This window comes from Selaginella moellendorffii, unplaced genomic scaffold (genome assembly GCF_000143415.4).
Source record: "Selaginella moellendorffii unplaced genomic scaffold, v1.0 SELMOscaffold_94, whole genome shotgun sequence".
In the NCBI taxonomy this organism is placed as follows: domain Eukaryota; kingdom Viridiplantae; phylum Streptophyta; class Lycopodiopsida; order Selaginellales; family Selaginellaceae; genus Selaginella; species Selaginella moellendorffii.
In genome coordinates, this window is record NW_003314355.1 from 281,830 (window position 1) to 293,819 (window position 11,990).

Genomic DNA, 11,990 nt, shown 5'->3' on the forward strand with positions numbered 1-11,990 from the left:
ATATCTGACGGTGTTGCTATTATGAAGGGGATCTTGAGAACGCCTTGATTGCCGCAGGTAAGCTTAGTGTACTGTTATAGCAGTTAAGTTTTAACAAAACTCTGTGCTGCAGGTCCTGATGCCAAAAAGTACATGTTTAAGCCCTGATGAAGAACAATGCGGTGTTCGCAAGTTGGGTCAGATCACGGTTGCGTTGAGACACCCGTCCTCCATCCAAGCTCTTGTGAATGCTGTCAAGGTCCTCAAGACCTGGGCGCAGCTCTTCAATCACCTGGATAAAGATAAGGGATGTGCTCTTGCTCCCTCCAAGCAACCATATCGACAGTCTAGGAAGATCTCCACGCGAGCTGTGAAAGGTACAAGGCTGCGAGGTTCTAGATCTTGTTTGACATGCGTTCTTTTCAGGTAGGTGGCAGTGCCTGTAAATGAATCACCTTATGTCGAGCGTGATTTGAAGCCTGACATGGAAGAGGTCTCACTGGATCTCGGTGCAAGCCTCGGTTCATGGGAGGCGTACTCGTGGAACCATGGAATGAATCTGAGTTTGTGTCACTTGACAAGGAACGGGACCGTCTTAAGCCTGAATGCTCCTAGATTTAGGGTTCAGAGAAATAAGGATTTAGGGTTCAATGAATTTACAAGATATAGGGTTCTTGGGAGGCGAGGTTATTTCCCTGTACCCAATGGTGGAGATCGAGAAGGCGCCGACGATGGCGATGCCGGTGGATGCGAGCGAGCGCGAGGAGGGGGAAATCGTGGTGTCTCCATCGCCAAGGAGAAGCATCCGCTGGAGCACTCGTGGACGTTTTGGTTCGATAACCCTAGCGGTAAGAACAAGCAGCAGCAGTGGGGAAGCTCATTGCGGGCGGTCTACACTGTGAGCACGGTCGAAGATTTCTGGTGGTAAGCTCCCTCGGCCGATCCATGCCCCTTTCTAGTCATTTCATTCGATTCGAAGGATCTAAGATACAAATGCGCCTCTATTTCTTTGCAGCCTCTACAATAATCTCGTGCAGCCGGGGCGATTGATCAGTGGGGCGGACTTCCACTGCTTCAAGGAGGGAATCAAGCCCGAGTGGGAAGATCCGAGGTGTGCGAATGGGGGGAAATGGACTGCGGCTCCACCGCGAGGCAGCAAGCAAGCGCTGGATCAGTTCTGGCTAAACACTGTGAGTATAGGAGAGATTTCTCGCCTTTCATCGTGGCTTTTCTCTTGACGCTCTTGCTCTTCCAGCTGCTGGCTTTGATCGGTGAGCAATTCGATGAGGGCGATGAGATCTGTGGCGTTGTGGTGAGCGTGAGGCCGAGGAGATAAGCTCTCCTTGTGGACCAAGACGGCCAACAACGAAGCCGCCCAGGTAAAAGATCTCTCCTTCTTCCTTCTCTCCGCTGCGATAGTGTTCTAGCCTCCAGGTTTTCTTCTTGTTCTCTAGCAAGCTTCACCAAATTTCGAATTTTCCTTTAGCATGGTTCTTTGGCGATCATTTTTTTCTACGAGTCCTGCCTTGTCCTTGCTCGACCTCTGAAAAGTTTCCTTGTTTTGGGCGAAGCTTTACCGGGTTTCAATTTTTCCTTAGCAAGCTTCGAGTGGTTCTTTCGCAAAGCTCTAGCAAGTTTCTTCTTGTTCTTAGCTTTACCACTTTTTTCCTTGAGCAAGCTTTGAAAGGTTCTTTGCCTTGTCTCTAAAAGTTTTCCTGTTTTGGGTGATTCCAGATGAGCATTGGAAGGCAATGGAAGGAATTTCTCGAGTATCAGGACAAGATCAACTTCATGTTTCACGTAAGAATCCCTTTATTCTCTTTCTTTCCACTCGCTACACTTTTTCTTCCTACTTTTTCCAGGGCGTGGTGATTCGAAGGCGAGAAATCGCTACTCTGTATGATACCTTCTAAGCTCAATTTTGCTGGATCGCATTTTAAAAGGGTGGATGTTTCATGGCTTTTTGTAACCGGTGTTACAAAATAAAGCTATAAGGGGAAAAAGAAAATTCTAGTGGTTTAGGGTTTATATTTATTTCGCTCATGGCGTCGAGCCAGGGATGGCGCCTGTCGCTGGCGGCCAGGCGCGCGAGGAAGAGGACGCGATGCTTGGATCAAGATTGCTGCCACCACGACAATCTCCGCTGCGAGCACTGGCGCGAGCTCAAGAGCTACGCCGCGGAGCTCTGTTCTTGCGATTCCTCCCAGGTAATCCCTTGCGGCACGCGCAGCGCTCCTGGATTTCCAGTCCTTGAGCTTCCTCACTGATGTGAAATGCTGGCAGTCCCTTTGTGTCGCAGGGCGATCGCGTCCAGACCCTCAAATCCCTGGCGGCGCTGCTCCTCTGCCTCGCCGCCGCCGATGATCCTGCCAATGCAGATGGAGATTACGCGCTATCGGTGCCAGTGGGCGACGCAATGGTGATCATCGCTCACGATGACGTGGTCCGGCTCTACAAAGTCTTGTTCCAGGAGCTCGCGAAGATTGGCAGCTATTTGCTCACGAACTTCTGGTATGTCCCCGAGATGGTTCCTTGTTCCAGTGACGCGGCGCTCCACTTCGAGGAGCTTGCTCAATCGCTGTGCTGCTGCATCCGGATCATTCCCATCGTGGATATGTTCAACACCAGCATGAGCCACACTGCCGCATCCACTGTCCACGAGATGCTCCACCATCTTTGCTCGCCGTCGAAGTTCTTCCCTCTTGGCTCGCCTTACACCGTGAAAGAACACCAGGACGTCGTCTTGAGGAGCGCCCTGCTAGAAGTAAGTAAAAATCTCTCCTTTTTTTTACTGACCTCTACGCGTAGGTGTTCTTGGATGAGATCTTACTCCACCGGGCTCTAACATTCCCAGAAGGCGAAGAATTCTCTTACCGTGCGTCGATCGAAGCTGCATTCGCGCATATGTTCCACTTCCAGTTTTTGCAAGGCCGGCCATTCCACCAATCCAAGCTCAGCCTTCCTGCGGGTGTTCTTCTACTCGACATGTCCACTACCAACCGAGTTCCTAGCGACTTGCTGACGCACATCATATCGCTCGTCACCGGAGCATTGGTCCCGGGTGCGAGTTGCGATGATGAGAGCTTTCCTGCGATCCAGGCGCAGAATTATATTCCACACTTTCAGCTGGACGACGAGCTGCCGCATGGAGTAGCTATTGGATTGGCGTCTTCGGTGGTAGAAACAGCAATGGGGTTACTGTCGAAGTACTACTCAGCGTCCGTTACGATTGCAGCACGGGACAAAAATGGTTTTGAGTGGGGGACACAGGCACTAACTTATGCTGCGGAATATGACTGTGACCAAGGCGAGTATTCGTCTACGTTGGCAGCTCTACTCCGGGCGATGGCGTGTGCAATAAATCGGCTTGTTAGTGAGGTCTGCACTATCAAGTGCCAGGACAGAGATGGGGAGTTGACTGGTGTCCGGGACCTTGCCATTCAAAGAACTTTCGAGACGGTTGCGACTGCCATCAGCCTGAATATGCCTTCCACAAAGTTCATGCAAGCTATCGGGTGTTTCAATCAAAGCATGGTCGAGGCGCTAACATCAGAAAACGCAAGAGGAACCATAGGATGGACGCTTGTTATATTTGCTCACATACTTTCCTACGAGTCACTGAGGGGGCTGGATGAAGCTGTGGCCGTGGAATACGTTCGCGTTTTGGACTCTCTCCTGGCCTTATTACTACTCGAGAGTAGACCCGATAACGACGTCATGGACGATAAGATAGCCGCTTCTACAAACTTTTTCCTGCGTGGGATGATTAAGTCGCTTCATCAAACAGCCTGGGACATGTGTTCGCGTAAGGTAACTTGTGTGATTCCAACAGTTCAGCGTCTCTTAACGTTTCGTTTCTGTTGGCATGCAGAAGTCCGCGACGAAGCTCTTGTCTTTTTTTTATCAAAAGTCACTCCGATTGGCAGGAAGGATTTTCCAACAATTGAAGATGTCGATTGGCTGTCGCCTGGCATCAGCTTCGACACTGGGAAGAATTTGCCAACAATTGAAACCGTGACACCTGACATGAGCGTACATGAAACAGTCCAAGAGGTCGTTCAAGAGGTCGTCCAAGAGGTCGTGCAAGAGGTCATCGTGGAAGAAGCATCAGATTCGACGACTCCTTTGAAACCCAGGCCATCGACACTGATCATAGCCAAGCGGTTCAAGATAAAGAAGCTCCGTGTGGAACAACTTACGGATACACCAGTGGAGAGGACAAGTACACCAGAGACACCTGTGGAGGGGTAAGTCTTTATGTTTGTATGTCTTTTGAGCTTACGGATTCTTTGTTTTCATCACGTTCAGCAAAAAGAAGAAAAGGAGAAGACGTGGCGCAGGAACTTGGAGTGCAGAAGTGTGCATTAGTAAGAGAACGCGTAGCGCCACCAAAAGCAAGAGCACAGCGGGAACAGCCAGCAATAGCAGCAGCAACAACAACAAGAACCGCCAGATTGAGAATTCTTTCGTCGCAGAGATGCTCACCAGGGAGACGTACGAGGAGTCTTTCGCCGACTTGAACGATTTCATCGTCTGTAAGAAGGGTCGCAACTACACAAGGTTCCTCAACGCCAGGATCAAATACAGGCGCAAGAGCCACACTCGAATGATTTGGAAGCGGCGGGACAAAAGGCAAAGCCTGATGAAGCTGCTCGAGCTGTGCGGTGAAAGGGCGTGAACATTAAACAGGTTTTTTCCTTTTCCTCTCAACTCAAAACAAGTCTTTTCGATCTTTCTTTTCAGCCCCAGATGTACACTCTTTTCCCAAAGCTAGCTGGTACCTGTAAACTGCTTAACTCTATCGACAACGCCGCGAACAGCACTCTTGGTTGCATCCATCCAACTTCCTCCGCCTTCACTGGTGTTCTTTCCTGTCCTGGGAGTGGCCGTACCCTTGTCAACCTCGGTATCCTCCATTACAAAGGTGTCGGCCCGCATCTCCTCGCCTATAGGATCACTAGCGGCTGTCTCTGAAGTCTTGGGCGCCCCTGTTACAGCATTGTCACCGTCTCGATCGCCCGCAAAGTTCCTGAAGCTCCACCTCCTGGAAGCTCGCAAAGAAGGAAAGCTAGCCTTTCCCATCATCGCCAAGCCTTCGTCCCCTGTGTCTGAGACTACCAGGTGAATAAATTTGACCAATCCTTGTTTTCTTTGGCACTGTAGCCCGGCTTTCGGTTCATCCCGCATTGCCAGTTCTGCTTGCAGTTCAGCTCTCGTGATTGCTTCCACAGTGTACTTTACACTACATCCATCATCTAAACCCTAAACCCTAAACCGGTTGGTCAAAGAGGAAACGGAGTGTGAACGAAAATTCGTACACCTCTGATATATTAGTGCCGGATTCGAGAGGATCAGTATCCGCACTCTCATGAGGGAATGCTTGGAAATGATTGGCCTAGATGCGGAACTCCTGGATCCCATCGTATTTGGCTGGAGGTATGAACCCCAGATCAAACACGACTTTTATAAACCCAAAGAGGTTTTCTGTAACTGGGACACTCATGCACCACTGGTTTGCGAATGCAGACGATGGCCATGGGTAACTTACCTCGACGAGACTGGACATGTGCGTACATTGGATCCAAAGATCCTTGGCTCACGCATACTCACGACTGTCATCGAGAAAGGTCTCAATCACATCACCCCAAAACCACTCCAAACAGCAAAAATCATTGCTGAAGTCTGTGGAGCCTGGGATCGGATTGCCAGTATGATCCCCGATGTCTAACGACGAAGCTGCTGTTAAACAGCATATCAACTACCGAGTCCGAATGGCAGTACAAAATTGCCAGACCACCCCGATGGTAGATGTGATGACCACCCCTGAGGCAAAGCGGCAATTGGAGTGGGTACATAAAGACTTGTACATCAGTGGCGCAGACAAAGCGGCCAACACACCCACCTTCTTTTGCAAAACGTTAGCCCGGGAGCAAGCGCTTGCACGGATGAATAGTGACGACTTTCCACTAGTAGTCTCGGACAATAATGTCCCTGAGACGCCTGAGCAAGTTGTAAAACAACTGCTCGGTGAACCGCCCTTACAGGAATTCCCGCCGCAGAAACCAGATCTCCCTTACCTTATGGGAATCTATAAAGTGCACAAGAATAAAATGCGCTGGTTAACGAATGCGGATGGATGTGTCTTCTCTGAAATCACAATTTGCCTCACAGCTATCCTGAAAGGAATACAGGAGGCGCTACAAAACGTAGCTGATGATTTCTACGCATGGGCAAAATTCTTTGGAGGAAAAACGAACACGTGTTGGATCCTTGGATCCACACAGGAGTTCGCGATTAATCTTCCCGACAAGATCACCACGATCTATACGGGAGATATCACAAAGTGCTACGAGGCCATCCCCCTCGAGGGAGATCAAGGCCTCACGACGGCCATGACAAACCTCGTCAATTTGGCTTTCGCGCACCAAAACCACCTCCATAAGGACCTTTTTCTGATTCAAAAGAAGAACGGCGAGCTTGAGGCCGAATGGAAACCTCTACGCCACTCATCAGTGAAGGCCACCAGAATGGATCCAACAAAAGTCATCGAGCTAAATCACTTCATTATCCGGAACACATACGTCTGGCTGGGTGACAGAGTATGGAGCCAAGTCCGAGGGATTCCTATGGGCTTCTCGTGCTCGCCTCTGTGGTGTAACCTGTACCTATTCTATTTCGAGTATAACTTTATCACTCGACTCGCTCGTTTAGGCCGGTATGATCTGCTGCGCTTATTCGAACATACTTTCCGGTACATGGACGATCTGGTGTCAATGAATAACCCCATGATCCTCCGATTCCTTGACCCTGATCAAGTCGAATCCGAAGGAAATCCGTTCTGGATATATCCATTACGATTCCTGGCCATGCAGAACGAGATGGATAATCCATTCGTGAACACGGACGGCTCGCTCGTGAATCTGTCCGCTCACTTCTTGAGCCTTCAGATTCAGATCATACGAGTTGATGGTACTTTCTTAACCACAAAATATGACAAGCGCCGATCACTTCCATTCAAAGTCTCGCTGTACATTCAGCGAGATTCAAACCGGCCAGTCGCAAACTCATCCAAGGTGATCCTGGGGCAAGTCTTTGCGCTTTTTTATCTGATTAATACCGCCGGTGGTATCGTCCTTGAGATTGATAATCTTGTTGAATGCTTCGTGGAAAAAGGATTCCATCGCTATGCATTGAGACGACTCATCCTCAGTGGTCTGGATCGTATCATTCTCACCAGCCCCCTGACACCGGTACAAGCAGTCTTGGAAATTCTCTTTGACATCTGGAGAGAACTGGCCAATAGGCCACCACAGCTCGACGACTCAGCAAACTCAAGCTGAGCACCAGGAACTCTGTCCTCTAGACAGGACTATCCATCACTTTAGCATCATATCGAAACATAATAGATTCGATATTTATGCCGTTTTGGACTGTGAACAACAAAAGAATTAGTTCCCCCAAACTTACCATGCAGTCCTGGGTCACGCGCTGAACTAAAAAATGCAAGTGCACCTTTGACTACAACTGTGTTTTGATTGGTAAAATTTAAAAAAAACAACACAAGTTGCTGCTCTCTCACTCTGAGACAGATCCCACGCCTTAATCACAGCAAGGTCTTCCTTAAAAACAATTTTTTAAAGGAAACCTTACTTACAGAAAACTCTGTTTTCCCATGAATAAACTAATGGGATACATGAGTAGATGTGGCATGGTAAAAAACAAAACTTTGGATTCCTCACAGAATCTCGCGCGAAGAAACATGCCACACGGATAGGCAAACCTAATTACAAGCTATAGCTATTCGACTTCATGGCTGCGGGCACTGGATTTTCTCACACCGAAAGGTATGAAGCGACAGGAAAAACCCTAACGTTAGGGTTTCTCGCTTGCATCTGCCGCCGCCGCATTCTCCAGGAGCGCATCCACAAGCAGAGCAAGCTTGGGCTGCTGCAAGGCTGTGCGCTAGCACAACCACGCACACTTCTCGCCCACTCCAGAATCAACAGCCGCTTCGTTGCGCACCGCAAGAATGAGCAGTGCCAACGAAGTGCTTGTTTGGGGATAGCATAAAACAAGCTTACACCCACCACTAAGGTCACGAGGAATCTCACTACCACATTCCTGGCCACGCAAAAACGGGTACAAACGATTCATTTTGCTGCGTTTTTTTACCCTTGGCCTGTAGGAATCTCTCTCGGCCAGAGCGCTGGAACTAAACGCCACAGCGACACAAGGGGTTCTCACTGACTCTGCCCAGGTAGTGCTTGTACTCTCGACTGTTCCAGCTTCTAATCATCCACTTAGAAAAAAGACGGGATGACAGCGACTGGTCCAGACGGCGAGATCCATGAGTCAACGGATAGCGATCAGGTTGAGCATGTTCCTTAGCTCTAATCTTTGGAAGTCACTTCTGATGTGCGGCCCGGGCATGTACCTGAGTACATTGGCTCGCGAGCATCAGTCGTGCATTTCTCAGTTCAGTTTTGAAACCTAGCTTCGTACTTTCACAAAATGAGAGATAGAGCTAGCGGAGATTGCATTACTAATCCTCGTCTTCCATGATACAGGTACCCCCCGGACACCCAAACCGTAGGAGGTGACATAGGAATTGCTTAGGGAAATCGTTTTGGTCGTGGTCGGTACCGGGTTACCGGGCGGATGATCCTACGCCTCGGACGAATGTACCGAAAACGGCCTAGTCGATCTGCTTAACCAAAAATGGCCCACTTGGAGCTCGCATTCACGGCCGGGGCTCAACAGAGCAACCCCGGCTGCTTTACCTATTTAAAGTTTGAGAATAGGTCAAGGGTGTTTCACCCCCGATGCCTCTAATCATTCGCTTTACCCGATAAAACTCAGCAAGAGCTCCAGCTATCCTGAGGGAAACTTCGGAGGGTACCAGCTACTAGATGGTTCGATTAGTCTTTCGCCCCTATACCCAAGTCTGACGAACGATTTGCACGTCAGTATCGCTACGAGCCTCCACCAGAGTTTCCTCCAGCCTCGACCTGCTCAGGCATAGTTCACCATCTTTCGGGTCCCAGCAGGTATGCTAACACTCAAACCCTTCTCAAAAGATCAAGGTTGGTCCGTGGTGCACCCCCGAAGGGGATCCCACGAATTAGTTTCCTTTCGCCTGTACGGGTTTAGCACCCACAGACTCGCATACATGTTAGACTCCTTGGTCCGTGTTTCAAGACGGGTCGGATGGAACGCCCAAGTTCCAGCATCTGGCAGGTGTAAGCGACTAAATTTTCCATTCTACTTTAGTCACTTAACCACACCTTCGACCACTTGGAGGAGTCTCATTCACAACCTCCATAAGTCCAATTCAGGACTTGGGACTTGCTAGCCCCGAGAATGGCATCCATGCCACTCAACATTTGCACTTGGTCCAAGTGCTCCACGTGTCCGATCCCATGACCGACACTCAAAGGTACCACCGACATGGCAGCTTGTTATGCTAAGGCCATGCCCAATCACCTTTGCCACACTAGTAGTCCAATACCACTTGCATCACAGTCTTGGCTCTCCAAGACTAGGCAAACCATCCGTGAGTGGTCATCTCAAATCCACTCCTTAGCATCCTTAGGATGCCCACCGACAAGGGGAATAGCCTTCCCCAATATCCCTCTGTCGGTCCCCACTAAGTCCCTTTCTGCCCTTGGCCGTGTTTGCCAACACTGCCACTGGATCGAGGCCCACAGGCCCGACCACTAAGTCTGACAGTCCTCTGGGACTTCTTCACCACACGACTGTGTCCTTGATCACTACCCTAGAGGACTGCTCCTCTTCCTTTCCACAATCTGGGCCTTTGGGACAACATTTCGGAACACCGTGGCCTTACGCGAGCCACCTGGGTACTCTCCCCGCCTTCCACCCTTGGGTGCTCTAGCCATGGGCTTAGAGCGAGGTTCCGTTGAGCCACGCCTGGTATCCAAGTAGGTAGTGCCACCCACACTTGGACTGGGAGCATCGGCCAGTCGATCTCCCGGGGGAACTAGAGCCGGCTCTTGAACACTTCACCAAGCTACCTAGCTTGTCGGTCCGTGTTCACTCTAGTCTTGGACTTCCCAGTGGTCAGCTCATCACCCAATACTGGGTCTGGCCTGCCTGGGCCAAACTACCCTTTCCTGGCCAAACTGGCTCCACTGGGCTCCAAGCCCCACACTCTCCCTACTATACTTTTGGAACCCCCCGCAGCCCCCCCCCCCCCCCCCCCCCCTGGGGGACGATCGCTTTGGGCTTTCACCCAACTGCCTGTATTAGTATTCGGACTCAGACTCGGACTCGGACTCGGTCTCGGTCCCGGATTCGGACGCGGACTCGGTCTCGGTCTCGGTCTCGGTCTCGGTCTCGGTCCCGGTCTCGGTTCCATCTCGGACTCCACCTCGGGTCTATCTCGGACTCCACCTCGGGTCCATCTCGGACTCCATCTCGGACTCCATCTCGGGTCCATCTCGGACTCCATCTCGGACTCCATCTCGGACTCCATCTCGGACTCCATCTCGGGTCCATCTCGGACTCCATCTCGGGTCCATCTCGGACTCCATCGCAGTCCATCTCAGACTCCATCTCGGACTCCATATCAGACTCCATCTCGGACTCCATATCGGACTCCATCTCGGACTCCATATCGGACTCCATTTCAGACTCCATATCGGACTCCATATCGGACTCCATTTCGGACTCCATTTCGGGTCCATCTCGGACTCCATCTCGGACTCCATATCGGACTTCACTTCGGGTCCATCTCGGACTCCATCTCAGACTCCATCTCAGACTCCATATCGGACTCCACTTCGGGTCCATCTCGGGTCCGCCTCAGACTCCATCTCGGACACTTCCACGTGTCATGTTTTGGTCCTTTCGGGTCCCTTTTTAGAGCCTCGCTTATGGCTCGCTTCGTGCTCATTCCTCAAGCACCTTGTTGGGAGTTCCACTCCCGCTCTCGACCTTTCAAGGTGGAGCTTTTAGTCCAAACGTGTTACGCTCATTTGGCTTTCGCTTCGGCCACTACCACGTGGCGCCCTTCCGGCTCCACTTTGGGGCCTAGGGATTTTGTGTCTCACAGCAGGGCACTGGAACACCCCGCCATTTTCAGAGGCAGCAGCGGCATTGGCAGGGAGCCAGAGGCTCACAAGCCGTTATCCCGCCGCGTCCTCCCATGCTGGACAGCCCCTTGCATTGCTTGGCAGACCAGCTCTCGCCGTTCCACACACAACCAAGGGGCGCACAAGGCATCCATTCGCTTCCCTCCCAGCAATTTCAAGCACTTTTTAACTCTCTTTTCAAAGTCCTTTTCATCTTTCCCTCGCAGTACTTGTGCGCTATTGGTCTCTCACCAGTATTTAGCCTTGGATGGAATTTACCACCCACTTAAGGCTGCATTCCCAAACAGCCCGACTCGCCGAAAGAGCCTCGTGATGCAGCAGGGTCCGGGCTAGACGGGGCTCTCACCCTCTCTGGCGTCCCGTTCCAAGGGACTTAAACCCGGTCCGCTGCAGAGGACCCTTCTCCAGACTACAATTCGGGGTGCAGAGACACCCCGATTTCCAAGCTGGGCTCTTTCCGTTTCGCTCGCCGCTACTAGGGAAATCCTTGTTAGTTTCTTTTCCTCCGCTTAGTGATATGCTTAAACTCAGCGGGTTGTCTTGCCTGACCTGAGGTCATGCACATGAGCGATTCGCCACTAGGTGGGGTGCGTGCCATCGATGCCACACGGACAAGTCGGGGGCCACACCATCCACATGCAATCAAGCTGACCGGAACACAAGTCCACGGATGGCCACATTCGCCCCACGCTCACACTCACAGAGTGCGCATGAGGCAGCAAATGGTTGCGGACGCTCAGGCAGGCATGCCCTCGGGCAATAGATGCCTCGGTCAGCATCTTCTGCTGCTACACTCAAGGCAGTACACTCAAGGCATTGCTTTAAGACGCAAATGCAAATGAAGATGCTTTTGAATCACTTCAAGAGTGACTCGGACTTTGAGGAGTTTCCGGTTTC

At 51.0% G+C, this 11,990-nt stretch overlaps 1 protein-coding gene and 1 pseudogene across 4 annotated transcripts; both read left to right on the forward strand.

Moving 5' to 3' along the window:
- Window positions 1-652: 652 nt before the first annotated feature.
- LOC9629819 lies at window positions 653-1,998 on the forward strand (annotated as a pseudogene).
- A 13-nt stretch (window positions 1,999-2,011) lies between these two features.
- Window positions 2,012-5,129, forward strand: LOC9629820. 4 transcript variants are annotated; one of them, XM_024662923.1, is made up of 7 exons: window positions 2,012-2,186; window positions 2,279-2,743; window positions 2,788-3,789; window positions 3,851-4,226; window positions 4,288-4,668; window positions 4,723-4,903; window positions 4,977-5,129. In XM_024662923.1, exons 1-4 carry the CDS (start codon window positions 2,022-2,024, stop codon window positions 3,995-3,997), a joined length of 1,779 nt encoding a protein of 592 aa, XP_024518691.1. In that variant the 5' UTR covers window positions 2,012-2,021; the 3' UTR covers window positions 3,998-4,226; window positions 4,288-4,668; window positions 4,723-4,903; window positions 4,977-5,129. The 4 variants fall into 4 exon arrangements, with proteins under 4 accessions (XP_024518691.1, XP_024518690.1, XP_024518689.1 ...); XM_024662922.1 differs by having other exon boundaries at window positions 4,288-4,903; XM_024662921.1 differs by having other exon boundaries at window positions 4,723-5,129.
- Window positions 5,130-11,990: the final 6,861 nt, after the last annotated feature.

Bases quoted from the DNA above. Each gene is read 5' to 3' on its own strand.
- LOC9629820 (XM_024662920.1), top strand. From the start codon at position 2,022: ATGGCGTCGAGCCAGGGATGGCGCCTGTCGCTGGCGGCCAGGCGCGCG. The intron at 2,187-2,278 runs GTAATCCCTTGC...TTTGTGTCGCAG, and splicing joins GTTCTTGCGATTCCTCCCAG to GGCGATCGCGTCCAGACCCT. The intron at 2,744-2,787 runs GTAAGTAAAAAT...CTCTACGCGTAG, and splicing joins TGAGGAGCGCCCTGCTAGAA to GTGTTCTTGGATGAGATCTT.